The sequence below is a fragment of the Elephas maximus genome, chromosome 19 (assembly GCF_024166365.1).
Source record: "Elephas maximus indicus isolate mEleMax1 chromosome 19, mEleMax1 primary haplotype, whole genome shotgun sequence".
Taxonomy (NCBI): Eukaryota; Metazoa; Chordata; class Mammalia; order Proboscidea; family Elephantidae; genus Elephas; species Elephas maximus.
Genome location: NC_064837.1, coordinates 23,275,204 through 23,294,930, shown reverse-complemented (window position 1 = coordinate 23,294,930; position 19,727 = coordinate 23,275,204). Strand labels below are relative to the sequence as shown.

The 19,727-nt window shown below is 44.0% G+C and overlaps 2 protein-coding genes across 3 annotated transcripts in view; both read right to left on the bottom strand.

Annotated features, from left to right (window-relative positions):
* Window positions 1–3,575: 3,575 nt before the first annotated feature.
* Window positions 3,576–9,007, bottom strand: RSKR (ribosomal protein S6 kinase related). The gene is made up of 12 exons (XM_049860104.1): window positions 8,644–9,007; window positions 7,999–8,268; window positions 7,827–7,910; window positions 7,627–7,695; window positions 7,191–7,260; window positions 6,867–6,971; window positions 6,639–6,679; window positions 6,355–6,382; window positions 6,152–6,241; window positions 5,982–6,070; window positions 5,762–5,872; window positions 3,576–5,272 (listed from the first exon to the last, which is right to left on the bottom strand). The coding sequence occupies exons 1-12, from the start codon at window positions 8,695–8,697 to the stop codon at window positions 5,027–5,029; spliced, it is 1,257 nt and encodes a 418-aa protein (XP_049716061.1). The 5' UTR covers window positions 8,698–9,007; the 3' UTR covers window positions 3,576–5,026.
* Window positions 9,008–9,095: 88 nt separating this feature from the next.
* Window positions 9,096–19,727, bottom strand: part of BLTP2 (bridge-like lipid transfer protein family member 2) — a 32,467-nt gene continuing 21,835 nt past the window's right edge. Inside the window, exons 25-39 of one of the 2 annotated variants that reach the window (XM_049860102.1) lie at window positions 18,872–19,029; window positions 18,373–18,579; window positions 16,275–16,374; window positions 15,813–15,995; window positions 15,112–15,233; window positions 14,459–14,614; window positions 14,251–14,372; window positions 12,833–13,013; window positions 11,882–11,972; window positions 11,542–11,648; window positions 11,267–11,402; window positions 11,037–11,167; window positions 10,754–10,855; window positions 10,323–10,457; window positions 9,096–9,910 (exon numbers count right to left, since the gene is read on the bottom strand). In XM_049860102.1, the coding sequence (XP_049716059.1) occupies window positions 9,728–9,910; window positions 10,323–10,457; window positions 10,754–10,855; window positions 11,037–11,167; window positions 11,267–11,402; window positions 11,542–11,648; window positions 11,882–11,972; window positions 12,833–13,013; window positions 14,251–14,372; window positions 14,459–14,614; window positions 15,112–15,233; window positions 15,813–15,995; window positions 16,275–16,374; window positions 18,373–18,579; window positions 18,872–19,029 (2,114 nt within the window). In that variant the 3' untranslated portion in view covers window positions 9,096–9,727. Of the gene's footprint in view, window positions 9,911–10,322; window positions 10,458–10,753; window positions 10,856–11,036; window positions 11,168–11,266; window positions 11,403–11,541; window positions 11,649–11,881; window positions 11,973–12,832; window positions 13,014–14,250; window positions 14,373–14,458; window positions 14,615–15,111; window positions 15,234–15,812; window positions 15,996–16,274; window positions 16,375–17,240; window positions 17,454–18,372; window positions 18,580–18,871; window positions 19,030–19,727 lie in introns of those variants that run through there. The other variant, XM_049860103.1, reaches the window with a different exon arrangement.

The following is a 19,727-nucleotide window of genomic DNA, read 5'->3' as shown; positions in this document are numbered from 1 at the left end:
CATGTGACAGTTAAGCTCTTCAAATGTTGCTAGTCCAAGCTGAGATGTGCAGTAGGATTAAAGTACACACTAGACTTTGAAGACTTTGTGTGAAAAAAATAATTTAAAATCTCATTTTTTGTATTGAAGCCATCTTGACATGATAGCATTTTAGATATACTGGGTTAAATAAAAGACATTAAAATTAATTTTGCTTTTTAAATGTCACTACTAGCAAATTTAAAGTAACTTCCAAAGCTTGCATCATAGTTTTGTTGGTCAGCACTGCTCTAGAAACTTAATGGTCCCAACCTGCAGGCACTAGAGATGGTAACAGTTGCTTGAATTGAAAACTGGGGGAAAGAATGTAAGAGGATGAACTTGAGCCTGGGATTCCCCAAGACTCTGCAGAGGGAATTCCAAGTTGCACTTCTGGTCAGTGAGAATGACCCAGGAAATAATATAAGGGTGGAAAGTAGCAGAAAAGCCAAGACAGAAAACTTAAGTGCCAGTAGTAAAACCTGGTATCATAAAAATGTGTGAATTAGAATGCACAGTCCTTGTTGTAGTTGATATGTTACCAGGTAGGTAGCCAAAGGGATATGGTGCTTCCATCAGAAAATTAAGAGGGACATGGAGGGGTAGATGAGAGGGAAAATGCCATTGTGAGTGATAGGTAACATAAACCAAATTAGTTTGTTGATGTTGTTTTGCATAATAACTTCTTTAATTTGGTATTTTTGAAATTATAGAAGTAATAGATCCTTATTATTATTAGTGAAATAATACAATGCAAAGATGTATTAAAGCCAAAACCTCCCCTATCCATTCTACCCTCTTGAGGTAACCAATGGTGTGTATACCTTTATACAAACACATACAGTCATTTGTCTTTAGTCAAGTATGATTACACTTTGCTCTGTAAATAAATATATTACTTATCTTAGAAATTCCTGTCATTTAATATAGCTCTAATTCTTTATAATTTCTTTATGTATATACACAAACACTTGTATTTTTTTTTCCCTCAAAAATTAATTGATGTGTCTACTGGGGTCTTTGGGATTAAGGACTAGTAGTGCAAGCCTTTATTTTCTTTTATTTTTCCCTCTCCTCTTTCCACTCGAATTACTCCCCTCTCCCTCTCACACACACACAGGGGAGGGAAAAGTAACTGAGTCCTTTTTAAAAATGGAATCATTTTTTTTCTCTGTGTCTTATATAGAGTCTTCTAAGAGTCTCTATCAACTGACAGAGATCTAATTAATTGTCACTTCATTTCCTTGCCCTTTTAAAACACTGGTTGTTTTTCTTTTCTAACTAAGAGTTCTGTGCTATGGACATTAACTCTGTCATCACACTGCTAATATTTTTTCTTTATTGTTTGTCCATTAACTTTATTAATGGTTCCTTTGGCCATACAGCTGCTAACCAAAAGGTCAGCAGTTCAGATCCACCAGGTGCTCCTTGGAAACTCTATGGGGCAGTTCTACCCTGTCCTATAGGGTTGCTATGAGTCGGAATCGACTTGACAGCATCAGGTTGGGTTTGGTTTTGGTTTTGGCCATACAAAGGCTTTTAATTTTTATGCTGTCAAATGTTTATCTTTTCTTCCAAAGTACTTGGATTTCTTGTCTTGATTGAGTCATTCATCGAATTTTTAGGTAGTTAAATGTGTCTTTCTTAGAAAATGTCTTTTATAACTCTCTCATTTTCTGTCTTGGTTTAGGTATCTCCTCCATTTCTTTATTGTAGGTCTAGTCTCCCAGATGTTCTGAGATTTTTAGCATTTTAATGTATAACATTTAAGTGTTTAATCTATCTAGAATTAATTTTTGCACATTATATGAGAGATAGGGCCCAATTTAACAATTATAGCTTTTTAATTTTAGGTTTAGATATTTGTTTTATAAAAATCCAACTACATAACCCAAATCAGCAAAACTGAGAAGTGTCCACCAGACCGTTCTGAGTGAATTCAAGGAAGAAACTGTGGAATTATTACCTCTTCTGCTGTGTATGATGGAGTGTTGAACAAAGGAAGCAATATGACCACTGCTAATCAGTAGGGCTCTGTAAACCGGCAAAACTCATGGTTTACAGTGAAATCTGAAATGATGTGTATATTCTCAGAATATAAGCAAAATGGGCCTTTAGGTAAAATGTAGCATGCTTTTTTGTAAATAGAAAATCATTACTGATTATCAGAATTCTTCCCAGGGGTTAATAATGCATTTGTATAAAAGGGAACCAGTGAATATGATCTTGCTTCATTTTTTTAAAAAGCTGACGAGATTCTATGTTGAAAATGCTCTTTAAAGAAGTAACCAAGGAATTGAGATTACCAATTTGTTAAATCAGTGAACAAATGAACAGATCAACATATGATAAAGGACTTTAGGTTAGAGTTACATTTTTCTAGAAGAATATATAAGGATTGGTGTTAAGACTAATCTTAAATTCTTATAAAAGACAGAAGGGAGTATAGCATAAAGTATTCATGTTTATAGGTATATCCGATTTCTTCTAGGTAATGAAAAAATCAAAGCATAGAGACTTAAAAAATCATTTCAAATTGTATATAAAAAATTTTTTAAGTGAATTTCATATGAATAAGTAAAAGGTCAGTGATTCTGAATGGGGGTGGGGACAGAGGGATAAGCATATCAGAATTGGGAGGCAGGGACAATTTTTTTTTTTTAATTTTACTTTCTGAAACTGCTTTTCTGTCACTCCCTCTACTCTACCCTGAGAATCACTACTGTAGTGTACCACTAACTGAATAGAGTATGTTGAAATGTCTTCACACGGGAAGAAATGATTCAAACTACATTTACAGTAAAACCTGCAGAAACCCAGAACCTGTGTAAGGTGGAAACCTGCCAGAGAAGGAAAACTCAAGCATTTTCCACTAAAAATGAGCAATAGGAAAGTGGTAAGATTGCGCCCTGTCAAAGGCAGAAATCTTGCAAGACTTGGAAAGGCAAGGCAGTCCCGTCAAGTTCTGGCTCTCACAGATTTCACTGTGTATGATCATGAATGCTGTGGAGCCCCTACTTGCCTGGCCGTATTAATTGCTCAGGCCATTTTTGGAAACCACATACAAAAGGCTAACTTAGTTTTGTTCCACATGTAGTGACATTATGTTAACCATTTCCTGATGACCTTAGCCCAATGTGCTGCCTGCTGAACCAGAAATAGTATCACAAAATATCAGGTCCTCTGCATCTGCCCTTTGAAAAAGCATCACAGAAATCTACAACCCCCCGCCACACACACACACAATTAAGAATCAATAGTTACAACCCCTTTATTTTATACATTAGGAAAGTAAGATCTGGAGAGGTTAAAATGACTCACCTAAAGACACTGAAATAGTTATTGGTGGATCCAGGCACCAGGTCTTCTAAATTCCAATCTAATGCTCTTAGCTACTATTTTGGAAACCATTAATTCCTATTATTAGTATCCAGGGTTTTATTCAATGTGCAGTTCTGGTCACTACAACAACTTAATAAAGAAAAAAATGTAATAAAGCTAGAAAAGGGTCTACAGAGAAACAAATGAGATAATCAAAAAGATTAAGGATACATTCTTTTATTTATTTATGTCCCATCCTCATTCCAAAAGGACTTACAAAGATGCAGGTAATATAGTAAAACCAGAAAGATTAAAACTTAGAAAAATGAGGATAAGAAAAATAAAGGTAGAGAAGAAAGATGAAATCAAGAATGTAGCTGGCATACAAATTCCATCACCTGCTAGACGTGGACCACAAATTGGGCTCTAAATGGTCTGGCATCAGTATAAAGAGACAAATACAATCAACTGAGTATTTAGTGTCCTTAAGATAAAAACCAAATAGCAATGCAGGAAAAACACAACTGGAACAAGAGGAAATTTCTCCCAGGCATCCTTAAATGGAACACTATGAATTGTAATGATAAACATCCTTTACAGTAAGCACAGCAGTTAAGTGTCGTAAGGATTTTCCTTATAACATCTGTTAATGAAAGCAGGTAGCATCAGGCGAAAGTACGATTCAGAAAAAAGGCAATTCCGCAAAGACCTATAAAATGCCAGCCATGTACAGGGAAAATCTGATTTAATCCAGGGACAGAATTAATAAATAAAAGTATACAGTGTATTCTCGAGACTGTATTTGGTCTGGAAAGAGACATCAGACATAAATGAAAAATAATATGATCTAAAAGCATTTCCCCCCCTAAAACTGCAGGAAAAAAAAAAAAATGAAGCTTTTGCGAAGTTACAGAAAAATAAAGAGAAGTCATAAAGGCTTAAAGTGTATGCAAATTCATGATCCAAATGATTTTCCTTACTAAAAGAAAAAGTTCTTTTGAGATAAATCTCTAACCTTAAATATTAAGTTTGATGTCATGCCTCTCCGTGAAACACTCCTTGGTTTGCCCATCAGAAATTGATCAGTCTTAAGAAGTCTTAGGTCTTCTGAGGTGGTTTTGTTTTGGAAAAAAATTGATAGCTGTTCCAGTTACCCCTAGAGAAGACATTTAACCCACCCAGGTTTCAGTTCCTGTCATCTCCTTCCTTCGGGCTATTAGGTTCACTTTTTAATTTTTTTTTTAATTAGATTTATTATAGACTGGCCTTGAGCCCCCATATCATATTTTTTTAGTTGCATTATTTAGTCCCCTAAATAAGGAGTTGAAAGGCCAGCATTTGAGATCTTTGAAAAATATTCATACTGCTTCTGACAAGCCTATTAAACACATAAGTAGTACCATGGGAACATATGAAGCATCACTATTGCTCAAGAAAGGAAACATGACAGAAACAAGGAGAGGGAAAAGTGACACAAAAGAAGGTTCACCACCCTGATGTGAGATGTAGTGAGAGGTGGGATGTATGGGAGAAGGGCTAGGGCCAGTTGTAGCTGCCAGTAGTAGAATGCCCAAGATGTGAACTCTGGTCCAATGCCTAAAATAACAGAATGATAAGGAGCTACAAAGTAAAAACAAACTGGATCATCAAGATGGTCATACTGAGTTGGCAGCAGAGGAGGAGATGCTCAGGTTCCGAGTCGTGTCCTAACCTGAGCAGGGCTGGGATGGACCAGGAAGGACTCCAGGTCACAGTCAAAGTCCTTGAAGGTCATGGATTCCAGTGGACTGGGCTGGGTAGCTTGTGCCTCTATGACAAAGTTCATTGGCTGCTTCTGTAGGAGCTCTGGGTCAAAGGCCATACCCCGAAAGAAAGGGTGGACTTGGAAATGATGCAGATAGCGTGGACGGTGGAAGGGGTTCTTGGATAAGAGCTGAAGGGAAATAGAACATGAAGGATGAGGGACCGGGACAGGGAAGGGGCTGAACAGAAAAGCCGGAAAAGGAAAAAGCAAGCCATGAAGCTATGGGTGTAGGAATAAGAACCTTAAAGAGTAGAAGATTTGTAAAAGAGGGAGAAAGAGAGGCTAATTTGGGGCAAAGGTAGGAATATAAGAGTTGTATTTGTGAGCTTTTAAATGGAAAGACAGCAGCACTGGCCCACTTTCTTGGAAGGAACCTGTCTGCTCCAGATGGGGAAGAGATTTGTGGGACACAGAGTCCATAGGACCAGGAGCTCAGGAATGAAATGTGAAGTTGGTTAGAGCGTAAGCAGTGAGTGAGCCTTAATCAAGTTGAAAACCCTGCCCCCCCCAAAAAAAAATTAATCAGGGATGGGGAAATATCACTTCAGTGATAGGGAAAGGAGAGAGTGAATGGCTTGGTAGTCAAGAAGGAAAGTCAAAGATAGTGTTCACCCTTACCTCATGCAGCAGGAGTGAGAGCCCCTGGTTAAGAGAGGCTGGGATCTCACAGTCACAGTCGGTCACACTAGCCAACATGGCCACATGGTCTCTCTCTGCAGACACTGGGAACTGAGTTAAAGCGGGGGAGGGTGTAATTCCTTAGTGGGAATAAGGCAAGATCTCCTAAGGTCTTTCCTTCTCCCTATCACAGGGCAAAGTTCCTGCCCAATTGTCTCACCTTTCCAGTTGCCAGAGAGAAAAGCAAGACACCCAGGGACCACCAATCGGCAGCATGGTTGTAAGGCCCTCCACTCAGGACTTCTGGGGCTACAGAGTTGAAAGATACTTGTCACTGACACCCTTTAGCTATCCTACCCAATGCTTACCCATCAGTCAGCTCTCTCTCACCCATGTACTGAAGAGTGCCACAGATAGTATAGGCTTGGGCTCCCTGGGGCAGGTGGCGGGACAGACCAAAGTCTGTCAGTTTCAGATGTCCTATGAAAGAAGGTAAGGCAACAGAACCACTCTGTTCCACCCTTCATCAGCCAAGACTTGTACTGAAACCAAGGGACTTCTCATCCTGTGGCTAGGGAAGGAAAAGGACTTACCTCGTTCGTCCAGAAGGATATTCTCCATCTGAAAAATCACAGGTGAGAAGTTATTATGTATCCTCTTCCTTTCAACCCTCTTACATCATGTGTACCCCTAGCTGAAGAAGACACCCTAGACACCATTCAAATCTGTGTTTGGCAGAACCCTTACCCAAGCCCTTAGCACCCATGGGGCCCCCAAGGTCAGCTGTTCTCAGCTTCACCCTGCCTTCAGGGTGGACCTGTCAGAACCTCTTACTGAAGCCCCTCCTCAGACAAGGGGGAAAAGCACTCAGCTCTACCTTCACATCTCGATGGATGATGCCCAAGTCATGAAGATAGCCTGTGGGTGACAGCAAGCATGGGTTGTGCTGAAGCTCTCCTGTCCTTTCCAGTTTCCCTGGTAGCCCCCTCCCCATCCCTATCCCTATTCTTTCATGTCTAGAGTTAATAGCAGTCATTTTCCCTCAGCCCTCCCCCCCACTTGATTCTTCCCTCTCCATTTCTAATACCATTCCTGTTTGACTTACACAGCACCAGGACCAACTCAGCAGCAAACAGAGAGATGGAAGCCTCAGCAAAGCAGCCAACAGTGGACCAGAGGGAGTACAGATCTCTGCTGCAGTAGCTGCACACTGCAAAGCACCAGGAGTCTAGGCATCGTTTGGAGGCTACTGTGCCTGGGCTCAAGACATTGTAGGTCTCATGCCCAAACTGGTGCCACCTGCTATTCCCTCTCCCCCCGGATAGAGGGGTGCTATGAACAGAGCAAAAGCAGAACAAGCCAAAGGGATGGGTAATCCCAGGTGGGGGGTGTAGTAGAAGGACCCTTGGGGACGAGGCCAGTCACTCACTAATGAAGAGGTGCCGTTTGCCCTGCCAGCTGTCCCCCAAACTGTGTACAAAAGGATGGCTGATCTGTCGCTAGGGACAAAAAAATAAGAAGTTAGGGAGGAATAGGATCATTGAGAATCAAGGCAGCCAGGACATTAGGTATCATCTAGTTGTGCACAAAGGGAGCTGCTACCTCACCACTGAGGTCAGAACTTCATTGAGACTAACTGCCTGGTAATCCTGAAATCAGCGTAATACTAATGGTTACACTGGGGCATGTTAGAGAGATTTTCCACACAGAACCTGGACAGCTGTGCAGATAGCTACTTTTCCTAGGATCTCCTTTGGTGTTGAACTAGGTTGGAGGGAAAAGAAGGGGGCAGAACAAGAGAGAGCAGAAAGTTGGATAAGATGCTTTAACTCTTCCTAGGATCCTTTCCAGGGCCCTGCGCATACCTGGATGCTAACCTCCTCTTTGCACTGCCTCAGGGTGTCCCTCTGTATGACCTTTACCTTGGACACCACCTACAAAAGGAGAGGAGTGATGACTCCTGGGGGGAATGGTGCTATTGAATTGTTTAATTCACCCAGCCTCTCTGGACCAAGATTGGAGGCAAGGACTAAATAATAATATGGAAGAGCACATAGGCCCCTACCTTCACTGCAAATACACCTTTCCGGCCACAGTCTAGCACCTTGAGGACAGTTCCAAAGGAGCCTTTGGCCACAATGCCTAAAATCTGCACCGAGAAATGGGAAACAAGGCAAGTTTCTAGATTTCTCCCGAAGACCGGGGCCCCAGGCTTCCAGGGATTCCACTGATCTTACCTTCAACTGCTGCTGCCTGCTAAGGGGCCTAACAGGAAACTCTGGCAGGAAAAGGTTGATGAACTGAGGCACAGGCCACTCAGACAGAGGCTTCTCTACTATCAGTGGGGCTGGCTCCAGGGGCTCCCGGTGCAGGCACGGATGGCCCCGTAGTCCCCACAACTCTTCCAGACCTGACCTGGTAGTCCCCACACCTGACCAGAGGCTCTTCCAGCCTCGGGTCCAGGGGCCCTGGATGTTGCCACCCTGCTGAGAACCAAGGGAACCACACTAAATCTTCTGGCCCAGAGGAATTGCAGGTTCTGCCCATCTTAGCAAGCACTCCCTCCCCTTTAGGTCTCAAACCCTAGAGGTACACTTTTGAGCACCAGGCAAAATTGCTGCTAGGCTTACTTTGGGCCAAGGCCTGAATTTCCTGGACACAATTCAAATCTAGGAAAGCAATCATTAGACATTTCCCCTGTGAGACATCAGGGATATAGCCTGCATCTCTCAGTATGGGGTGGGATCCTTTCACAGTATAGCAACCTGCACACTCCCCCCACCCCAACTGGGTATCTCTACAACTTTCCAGGTACTCCCTAGGCTTTCAATCCATGCTTCCTTCACCTGTCATCAAGAGGCTGCCAGAGCCCCACTGCCTACCTTGTGAGCAGCCACCCTGGCATGTCGCCCCTGCCGACAGCTCACTGCTCCCATCCCCAGCCTGTCTCCACTCTCCTCCTGCTAAAGCCGTTGTCCTAGTTACATAACCAGTTCCTCCCCCTGATGCTGCATTGTACATATGCCCTGCCTCTTCCTTGTTGTTCATGACTAGAGATGCAGGCAATACAGCCAAACCTCACCATTTTCCCCAAATCATATTCCCTCTGGCTAAGAATAGGCTTACAGCCAGAGCTAAAATGTGCAGAGACCCATCAGCACGGGGCCAGTGTCAAACCAGGCCTGGAAAGTGTCTGCGATACAGCTTCAGGGCAGAGGTAGGAACAGGCCACCCTCATTAAAGTGGCAACTACAGGATGTGCCGGGTTGATGAGAAGGGAAGAGCATAACAGTTTAAACACACAGACTCAACACAATCGAAGAAAAAACCAGCATCAAATTTAAAAAATTTTTTTTCTCTTTAAATCATTTTGTTACCATTCTCCAGGGCATACCCGACAGGGAAGAGTAGGGGACCGCAGTCAGCCCTGGCTCCCACTGCCATCCTCCCAAGTGAGCTTGGCACACAGACTAGGGAGGGGGTGATTCCCCCCAGCACACTAACAACTCTCATACAAGGCAGTGGAGTGTGGGACGGAGGATCAGCCCCCTCCCCTCAGCTTTCTGGCACACAGGAGAACAGTTATACTTAGAAATATATATATTTATATATATATATATATATATAAAAATTTATCACACTTGATCAAGACTGTCCCCCCACCCTTTCAGCTGACCCCAAGGGAACAGGATCCTAGCCCTGGGCCCATTCCCTGGGTCTTGCTCTCTTGTTGCCTCTCTGGCCCCCGGCCTCCTAATCAGTATGGGGTGAAGCTCAGCATTATTGTCCACCATGCCCTGCAAGGAACAGATCAGCTACTGAAGACTGCTGCCTCTCCACAGTAGCCTGTGGGCCCCTGATCCCCACTGATCATGGTAGATGAAGGAAAGCCCCTCCCTCTCCACAAGTCCCTAAGGCTTGAGCCAGAGTCAGATCCTGTACTGTAGCCATTCTTGGACTGCCAGATCACTTCCGCCTGCCAAAGATGGACTTCTTGCCAAGGTTCTTGTCACCCAGACTTAGACCAATGAGGAGTCGGGCTTTCTCCTCCTCTTTCTGCTGTTGCATGTTCAGGTCCGATTTAGTTTCTAGTTTTCCCCGGACCTCCGACCCTGTTGCAGGCTTCAGCCTTAGCTTCTCTTTGATTACCTGGCAGGTTGGAGAGGAGTAAAGGGGAACGTAAATATTAGTGGGCCAGGCAGAACAAATCAAAATTAATCAAGTCAAGATAGATTTATTAAACTTATACGTAAGGCACAATAGGGCAATTCAGCTGCTTTCAAGAAGCTTACAGTCTAAATAGAACCCATTCTAAACCTGAGATTGTGTCAGCCCTTAGTTCCCTAAGACCAACAGTAGTTAACATACATGAAACAGTAAACTTTCAATCTAATCATCTGGATGAAGTCATAGGGAGCGCAGGGATAGAAGTCACTCACTTCATTCATCTGCCCCTCTCCCAAGGCTTGTGTTATTATAGCCTAGAATGAAGGGCTCCTGAGCAGAGGATCTATTTTGCCAGCCTAGGCTAACCAAACAGCCACGAGCTCTGGCGGGATACCTGGGCAACCAGGGCTTTGCGGCTGTCCCTCTTGACAGCCATGGCAAAGTCTAGCCATGTCCACGTGTTGTTGTGGTACTCCAGACAGGGCAGCACCAAATTAAGGTCACCCCAGTCCACACTGTTCTTCTCACCCTGCAAGAGGAAGAGGAGAAAGGCAAAAAAAGAAGGGGAAAATATATCAGCTGCCATTTTGAATCGAAGCCAGTACTTGGGGTCGTCCAGTACCTTCTTGCAAAGGAAACCTAATAACACTGACTTCTCCTTAACTCAATCTGGTACTGACTCCTGAGGGGAGCAGAGGGAATATCAGATTTACCACTCATAGCCCAGCTTTACAGAAGCCTGGCTGTCTCCCTGTTCATAATCTCCAGTGATTTTATCTGGTTCCCTTCCCACCCTATTCTAGAAAGTGCTGGAAAGGTGCAGACCTTGTAACTGACACACAGTGGAACCTGTGGAATTTTTATGTAGATGAAGGAGTTGTTCATGGCAGCTCGCTCTTTCATCTTGTCAATATCATCCACAGGGTGCTAGGAAAGGCACGAAAGGAATGTGAGCCCCTGACCATCAGAAGGAAAAGAAACAGGATCCCAAACATCCCCCTCTTCTTTTACCACTCGAACAGACTCAAAGGAACAAGAAATCCCCAATGAGGCCAAATAGCACCTCAGGTCTCTCCCATTGTTCTAGCACCAGGGGTATAGCTGGTACCTCAGGTACTTTGCGAAATGACCTTCTGACCCCAGAGCTCCGATTCAAGCCCTGTGCCACACCCTTTCCTGAGCCCAGAGGCACTCCATCATCTGTTGGAATCAGCTGCCGAGGCTTCACCACTGGTATTCCTATGGAAAAGTAAGCACATCAGCTGTCATCCCCTCTGAAGCTGCAGGGATCTCTGGGGCTGCCACCCCATTCTGGGGCTTCACCACAAAGGTTCTCACCAGTAGTCACTAGTTTGGACTTGTCCTCTTCATCACCAACCTCATCATCCTCCATGCTTCGGCCAGGAAAGAAAAAGCCCATCATTCTATGGAAGAACTGGTGTGTCAGCTGGATGGTGAGAGGCACCACATTTACCTAAATGGGAAAGAGGCCAAAGAAGTAATTTAGCTCAGACACCATCCCTTAGCTTACCTACCCCCAACATAGCATTATGACATACAGATAGCTTTTGACTTCTCTTTTTTCCTGGGTCCCTCATGGACTGGTTACTAACCTCAAAGTGCTCCTTGACAGAGATACCCCCAACAGGGGGTCGGACTTTGCTGAAGAGGCGGAGGGCTAGCTGTCGCCCAGACTGGCAGGGGCTCTGGGGCCGCAGTACTACCTGTAAGATACAGAGTGAACAACAACCCAACCCCATGTCCTCTCTGCCCTTAAGTCAACCCATATATCTTCTGTAGACTGAGAGCAGAGGCAATGGTCTTGTAAGCTGAGCACGCTTTCACCATCTGAGATCGCCACATTGTTTTCCACAGTGGGTCTATGTGGACACAGCATTGTAAATGTCCTATGCTAGGAAGCATGTGAATGAGCTAAGAATGGAGAAATAAGACTTGCCTTATAGACAGCATTGGGAAGGAGGTTGTTCATAGTAAACCAGCCCAGCTCCAGAAGATGTTCTGCTGTATCGTCAGACTTATTCACCTATAAAGACAGATTTCCCCCTTCCACTATAATAAATAAGCCTTTCTCAGGAGCTTGCTAGAGAATTACTACATATACTGTTTGCTTTCTCCATGTACCTAATCCCAACCTTTGAGATCTCTTTCAATCTCATACCAGTAATGCAACCTCTAATTCAGTGTTTCTCATGGGGCATTACTGGCTAGGGCACTAAAGGCCAGTAGTACTTCCCAATCAGGGTGACATTCAAAAATGTTCACTCATTTCCTAATTTCCCTTGAAGTGGAAAATAATGAATAATGTCCTGCCTCCCACATGCCAATGGGTAATTGCAGGAAAACTGAATACCAGTATTAGAATGGTTTTATTTAAGGTCTCTAAAGAGCCCTCGTGGCACAATGGTTAAGTGCTCAGCTGCTAACCAAAAGGTCAGTGGTTCAAATCCACAAGCCATGCTGCAGGAGAAAAGACCTGGCAATCTACTCCTATAAAGATTACAGCCTACGCAACCCTATGCAGCAGTTATATTCTGTCCTGTAAGGTCACTATGAGTCAGAATCAACTTGGTGGCACATAACAACATTCAAGCTCTAGCTATAGAAAAGCTGGACTTGGAAGATTACATCCTCTGGGCCACATTTCTAGGGATAATCTTCTTAATGAGGGAAGCATTTAATCAAACTCATCTATATCTGTATCATTATTTAATATTATAAATACATGAGTCTAAGGGGAATTCTGCTGTTTCCAATCATGACCATCATGAATAATCATATAATAATTAACTCCTTTACGATTATTCCTTTTTGTGAGTTAGACTCCTGAGATAGGCCGATACCTCTCAACATGGCCACCTCTGTGTGACTGTATACACTGGATACCTTGCTGTAGAGGAACCGCTGCAGCTCCAGTTCTGCAATTCCCAGCTGTCCGTCTTCCTCTGTCAAGCGCCACCGTGCCTGAGCAAAGTAGAACTCAGTGCGACGGACCACACTTACATCCTCTTGCTGCTTTCGCAGCTCCATCTTGTTGGCCCGCTGCAGTTGGAAATCCTTAAAACATCTGTAAGTGGACAGGAGTACTATTATGGGTTGAATTGTGACCCCCAAAAAGATATGTAGAGTCCTAACCTACCCTGCAGAGCCCTGGTGGTGCAGTGGTTAAGAGGTATGGGTGAGCTACAGCTGCTAACCAAAAGGTCAGCAGTTCAAATCCACCAGCTCCTCCTTGGAAACCCTATGGAGCAGTTCTACTCTGTCCCACAAGGTTGCTACGAGTTTGAATCAACTCGATGGCAATGCGTTTGGTTTGGTTTTGGTTAACCCCCCTGTACCTGTGAACATGACCTTACTTGGAAATAGCGTCCTTACACATATAATCAAGATAAGATGAAGTCATACTGGATTAGGGTGGGCCCTAAAGCCAGTCTGACTGGTGTCATATTCAAAGATGGAAATTTAGACACAGATATACAGGGCGAACATTATAGGAAGACAAAGGCAGAGACTGGAGTGATGCTTCTACAAGCCAAGGAATGCCAAGGATTGCCAGCAACCACCAGAAGCATGGAATAGAGTTTCCCTGAGAGCCTCCAGAAGGAACCAACTTCCCAACACCTTGATTTCGGAATTCTAGCCTCCAGAACTGTGACAGAATACATTTCTGTTGTTTTAAGTCATCCTGTTTGTGGTGCTTTGTTACAGCAGCCCTTGGAAACTAATACAAGGGCCAAAGCCAATAAAGGAAACAATGTATAGGTTGAGGGTGGAGTGGAATGCTCTAGAATGATGTAAGAGGTAAATCAGAGATGGAGCTATTCTGGGGATAGTTATTCCATAAATTTTCTTCACTGGATTCACTGCTCCCTGACACCTTGGGCCATGGAAGCACAAATCCTATCTTTCAGCACTATAGCTTCTTGATGGTCTCTTCCCACTAATAACCCCTATGATTGTTACCTGCAATTGTGTTCCTTACTGACTAACTTCAAGATAGTATTTTCAGTTCATATGCATGGTACCAAGGCCATAAAAGTGATCTCTCCCAACTACCCATTTTTCTCTCAGCAAAGCCTTTCCCAAGAAGTATTCTATCGAGGATCCAAAGGAAGGGTTCTCTTGTTCTCAACGTCTTTGGCCAAGTCCAGCAAGACTCATTGAGGAAGAGGTGCCTAAATCTACTCCTAGATCAGCCTTTGATAATGCATACGTGACCTAAATACTGTCAGAACACAGGCAAGGAAAAGAAACTGCCTCCCGCTGGGGCACTAGAAAAGGGCAGGGAAAGAATGCTGAGGCACCTGATGAGAATATTAAGCTCTTCACTTTCCAGCTGTAGATTGGCCTTCTCCTGGTTTAGCTGCAACTGGAGCTTTTGATTCATGTCAAGCAGATTCTCATTTTTGCTGTCATCTTGCAAAGACTAGGGAGACAAAACAGGAGAAACTCAGAGGAAATCCCTCTTTCCCTAGGAGACCTTCCTGTCCTCAGACTTCCCAGGGCGATTACCTTCATGATAGAATACATCTGTTTCTCCAGCTGCCGTATGTGGGCCACATGCTGCCGCACGGCCTCCTGTAAGTGTAATATGCTGCTGCGCTGCTCCTCGGGATTGCTAGAGATCTCAAGCTGGAACCTGACCCGCTGTTTCTTTTCACTGTGCTCCTAAAGGAAGGAGAAAGGAAATGAACAAGATTTTTAAATAGACAAGTCTTGTAGTAAAGTGAAATAATAGAGGAGAGAGTGAGAAATGGGATCTCTTCTGGAAAGCTAACCTTTATCTGTCAGGCTGTTAGTAGCAAGAGTATGCAGAAGGACAATACAAAAGATCTGGGAGTGTGGATTTCACAATAAGCCAGGCCCACAGGGTAGGTATGGAGGCAGGAGTGGGGAGTAGTTGCTGTTTTTAGAAGGGTTAGATAACTGAGTAGGGAACTGACCAAGAAAAACAATCAAGTAAACAAGCTCTACAATCTGAGGGACACTCAGACCTTCCCTAGATAAGAGGAACTTCAACTGCCACTGTTGACTAATACAGGATGTACCAACTACGAGGCCCTTTTTCAGTTTGAAGTATGGCTTTTCTTACTGGAGCCCAAATAGAGCACAAGCTCTGGGATTCCTATGGGGCAAACTAGCGTTCTATAAGGGCCCAAACCCACCTTCCGTTTGGGTTCCACGTGGAGCAGCAAGTTGTTAACGATGTCCAGGATCATGGCATACTGAGCCGGGTTGGTGGAGATTTCCAGCTCATGGTGGATGAGGGTGAAGGTATCCACAGCCCCTAAGTCATATTGTTAGCAGCTAAGTAAGAGGCTCAAATCTCTCCCTAAATATCTACTCCATCCCATAGCTCAATTTGGAACTACTTCTGTTAGTTAACCCCACAGAAAGGGGGTGAGAGATGGTCATGGGTAGAAACATAAGTTTGCACATTTCAGAATCATAAACAGTACCCATTCATCCTAGTTTCCTCCAAGAGTGTATCTTGTTCTCTCATAGAAGGACTTGGAAAAGGTAGAGCAACGTGAAGTGTTAACGCCCAGTGCACAGCGGGACTCTTACTAATTCTATGGTCTCAAAAGGGGCCTTGGTGGTGCAACAGTTAAGCACTCAGCTACTAACCGAAAGGTTTGCAATTTGAACCCACCTAGCAGCTACACCGGAGGAAGACCTGGAGACCTGCTTCTACAAAGATTACAGCCAAGGAAAACCTATGGGACAGTTCTACTGCACCACATGAGGTTACTATGAGTCGGAACCAATTCAACAGCACGCAACAACTGTCTCGAAACCGTTAAGGAAATAACTAATTTCACAAGTTCCCTAATCTCCTCCTAAAAGCCCTTCAAGCCCTGAATACCTTCCTGCTTCTTTAGAAGATCTTCTTTTTCCTGGTTCTCATGAACCTCAGGTGGCTTAATCTGAGTTGCCAGCTCAGGATCAATGTCATGGCTATAACTAATATAGTACATTCGGCAGCTGCAGCGTGAAATGATCCGCTGAACTTGTTGGGCTTGCTGGGCTTCAGCTGGCTGGTTCCAATCTGGGAAAAGGTGGGAAAGAGATATGAAAAAGACATTTTCAATAGGGTCCTTTCTTCCACGTGGCGTTGGTCAGAAGAGGTTTTGTGAGAGCCTCCGAGCTAGGTGCAATGTCTGAGGCACTCCAGAAGCATTGCTTTCAACCTAGCCTAGCACAAAATGGCCCTACTCCAGCACCTATATTGGCCTTAAACCTTGCAAAAAGAGTAGGTAAGGAAATGCCCTCTTTGGGATGTGGCATCTATTCCTAACCGTATGGCTGGGGAGAGGGGAGAGCTGACCTGTGGTGGTGGTAACCATGCCTCCCACTGCCTGGCCACTCTCCATCAGCTCCTGCACAGAGTCCAGACTACGCTGCCGGTGCTCCTCAATGTTCTTCACCTGAAGACAGAAATGCAGGCGCCTTTAGCTCCTGGGGGAACAGCAGCCTGTCCTGGCCAGCTGGGTCACAAATTTCCATGCTGCAAGTATTTACACTTACTATCTGGACCTCCACTGCCTGGAATAGCTTAAAGGGTCTCCCAGCATAGAGGGCTTATCTGGTTCTCCTGATCCCAACCCACCCAACTTCTCCAAACCTAACTGAGTTACATGCACACTTTGCCAGGCCCACAGGTCTTGGGCCTATAAAACAACAGGCTAGGTTAAAAGCAAATCATGTCATGGGCAAAAAATTTCATCAAAACAAATCACTTTCCCACCCATTTTGGTACTCATTCTGTTTGTATTCTCGCTGTTCTCTGTCTTCAGACAGACAACCACGCTGACACTGTTGCCATGGAGGGACAGGCTGAATTCTTTTGACTCTCTCTGCCAAGCTAAAGTCTGAATGAATAACAGAATGAGTGATACAGGAGTACCATAAGCAGTAATAAGATCAAGGCTTCGGGATGGTAGATCTGCCAAGTCATGAAAGAGTCACGTAGGAAAGGCAAGATCAAAGACCCTCCCACCTAAGCCAAGCACATTCCACTCTACAGCTAATATCATAGCCTGAGAAAAAAAGGGGTTCAGCTACAAGAGAGCATGCCTGAAAGCAGCAGAGGCCCAGAAAATGCCAGATAGGAAGATCCTGCATAGCTCATCCCTGTCCACCTCTGCAGAAGTAATTAATACCTTCTGTGCCTACTTCTTGAGACCTCCTGAGGTAAAGGGCACTGCTTGCCTGAACCGTATCCACATGACCTCTCATATTACCAACAACTTGGCCCTTACTTGGCTTGACATCTGATCTAAATGCTCATTACCTCTTATATAATTACACTTGAGGTTGCCTGGATTGAGCCCTAAGGTCCTTGGAGTAAGAAGCACCAGCCAGGGAGGAGGGAAGAGGGATCAGCTTTACCACCATTGAGTAGCATGGCAAATGGAGTTATCACTTTGGTCCTTATCAGATGCAGCTGGATCCAGTAACTCATTTTGGGGTGTACCATGCCCAGCACAATGTGGGCACCTAACACCTGTTGAATAAGTAATGATACGCACAATATTGACTAGGTGAATCTCATAACCGTTAGACCTCTTCACAATTCTGATACTATATCCTAGAAATTGTAGTGTAAATGCAGTTTACCAAGAAGCTGAAAAGAAAACTCACAGCCTTACGAGGCAATAACAAACACCTTCCCTAGTCCCTGCCAGCTGCTCACAATCTCAATGTCTGACAAAAACATTATCTGGCCACACACTTAGACCTCCCCAGGACATACTGACTTAAAAAAAAAAAAAAAAAAGACTACTTTCCATCTGAGTAAAGCTTTATGGTTTTCAAAGCACTTTGTCATTTGATCCTTTCAATAATTCTGTGAGGTACAAGGGTCAACTATTAACTCCATTTTATAAATAAAGATAACTTGCCCAAGGGCATATGGCTAGTATAATAACAAAGCTGACATTAGAACTCACATAACCTGATTTCTAGACAAGCAGTCTTTCTATTAAACCTTACCGCCTTACTGAAACAACCAAATCAATCACCTTCATAAGAGAGGTCAGAGAAAGGACAGAGAGAGCGAACTTATCTAAAAATTCCCTGAGACCTACTGTGTGTTTTCTTCTAGGCATGGCTGCTGGCTGATTAGTGTGATCAAATCAACAGGGACCAGCAATCTTTCCAAAGTAAAAAAGCTCCAACCCATTTTGTTGCAGTGCACTGGGAAATAAGTCTCCCTTGCAGTGAAACAGAATAGCATGAGATTAAAAAAAAAAAAAAAGTACTATGTGCTCACAGACCAGAGACTGGCTATATTGAAGGTGTTATCAGCCCGTTATTCAGCCAAGCTGGCAAAAGGCAATGTCAAGAATCTTGCTACCTATTCTGGTGGAAGGAACTATGTAACACTGGGAATACAAAAGGTTTTCCGAGCCCTGCCAACTAACCTCTAACCAGAGCTGCCGGCCATCTTGCTCAGAGGGGCTGCTTTCAGTGGTGGCAAAGTACTGCATGCCATCCAACAGGCAGGTCCAGGATGTCTTTTGCTTCAGTGTGTCACCATACCAGGCTGGATGGTGTTGGCACTGCAGCAGCTGGGCTTTGGCAGCTGACACAATGACACAGCCTTCTGTCTCTGCTCCACGAAGAACCATCTATACCAGAGAGAGAAGCAGAGTCACAATATCAGGGCCACCAAGGAAGATAAGGTTAATGGGCAGAGTGCACCAGCCACTACAGCTGCGTCTAATTCTGGCTGAGTGAACTGTACTTGATTTTAATACGAGAGTGATTATCCATGACGTACCTACCTGCTGGGAGGAATTTTTTTGGGGGGGGATGGGAGAGCTCTATCCCACTTATTCTTATTTAGATATGGGGGAAAGATGAACAAACGTGATTATGACCTAGCCCAATGTAGGGGTGCTCTGGTAAAGAGAAACATACCTGGCAGTTGACCAACTCAATAAGGCAGTTTCGGTTGTATATGTCATCCGTCTGGCAGGCAGCAATGCCACACAACTGGTCACTCACACCTGACTCCTCTTCTGTGAACACTACAAACCTATCTGTCTCCTCAATCAGCTTCTGCAACATGTAGGCACCTGGCAGAAAAACAGGAAGTGAGGAAAGGTCACAGTCTCAAAGGGAAAGAGAACACATCCAGGGCCAAACTGACCTTCCTTCAATTCTCTGGCTAGGAAAAGGTGAGAGCATATCCTCCCCAATCTGTAACCCCACCCCAGCCCATCCCACCCCTTGAGTAGGACCTCGAAGGGCAAAATAAGGGTTTTTATTTCATTTTCTCTCTCATTCTTAAAAGTAATTTTTAATAAAAGTAACATTCCCAGCAGAAACTTAGAAATGCTAGGTAAATAACAGCATTTTTTCCTTAGGTATAATCACTTCTGGATCTTTTTTCCCTCATTTTGTTCCCTTTTTTATTTCATATTATTTTATATGCTATTTGCTTGTTGACCATTCCCACCCCTGGAAACCATCCCCTTTGCATCAATGCCACTGTATCCTCCTAGCTCTGTAGCTTCCTCTGACTATGCCTCCAGGCCCTCTTCCTTTTCCTAGCTCTTAGAAATAAGTATCTCCTGAGATCTGTTCTTGGTCTCTTTCCTTACTCTTTCCCTTAATGAGTTTGCCTAACTATGGTCAAGAACAATCTCCAGTATTAGACTAGTCTGCCTGTGTTCAAATCCTATCTCTGCCATTTACTTAATACCTTCAATAGCTTGCTTTAACCTCTGCATCTCAGTTTTCTCATCTGTAAGATAGTTCATAAGGTTGCTAT

What these genes read in the sequence shown, in the direction of transcription:
- RSKR (XM_049860104.1), bottom strand. Translation starts at nt 8,697, where the DNA reads ATGGGAGCAGTGAGCTGTCGGCAGGGGCGACATGCCAGGGTGGCTGCT. An exon ending in TATCCTTCTGGACGAACGAG is followed by an intron (nt 6,242 to 6,354) that starts GTAAGTCCTTTT and finishes CTTCTTTCATAG; the next exon opens with GACATCTGAAACTGACAGAC. An exon ending in TGGCACTCTTCAGTACATGG is followed by an intron (nt 6,071 to 6,151) that starts GTGAGAGAGAGC and finishes TCAACTCTGTAG; the next exon opens with CCCCAGAAGTCCTGAGTGGA.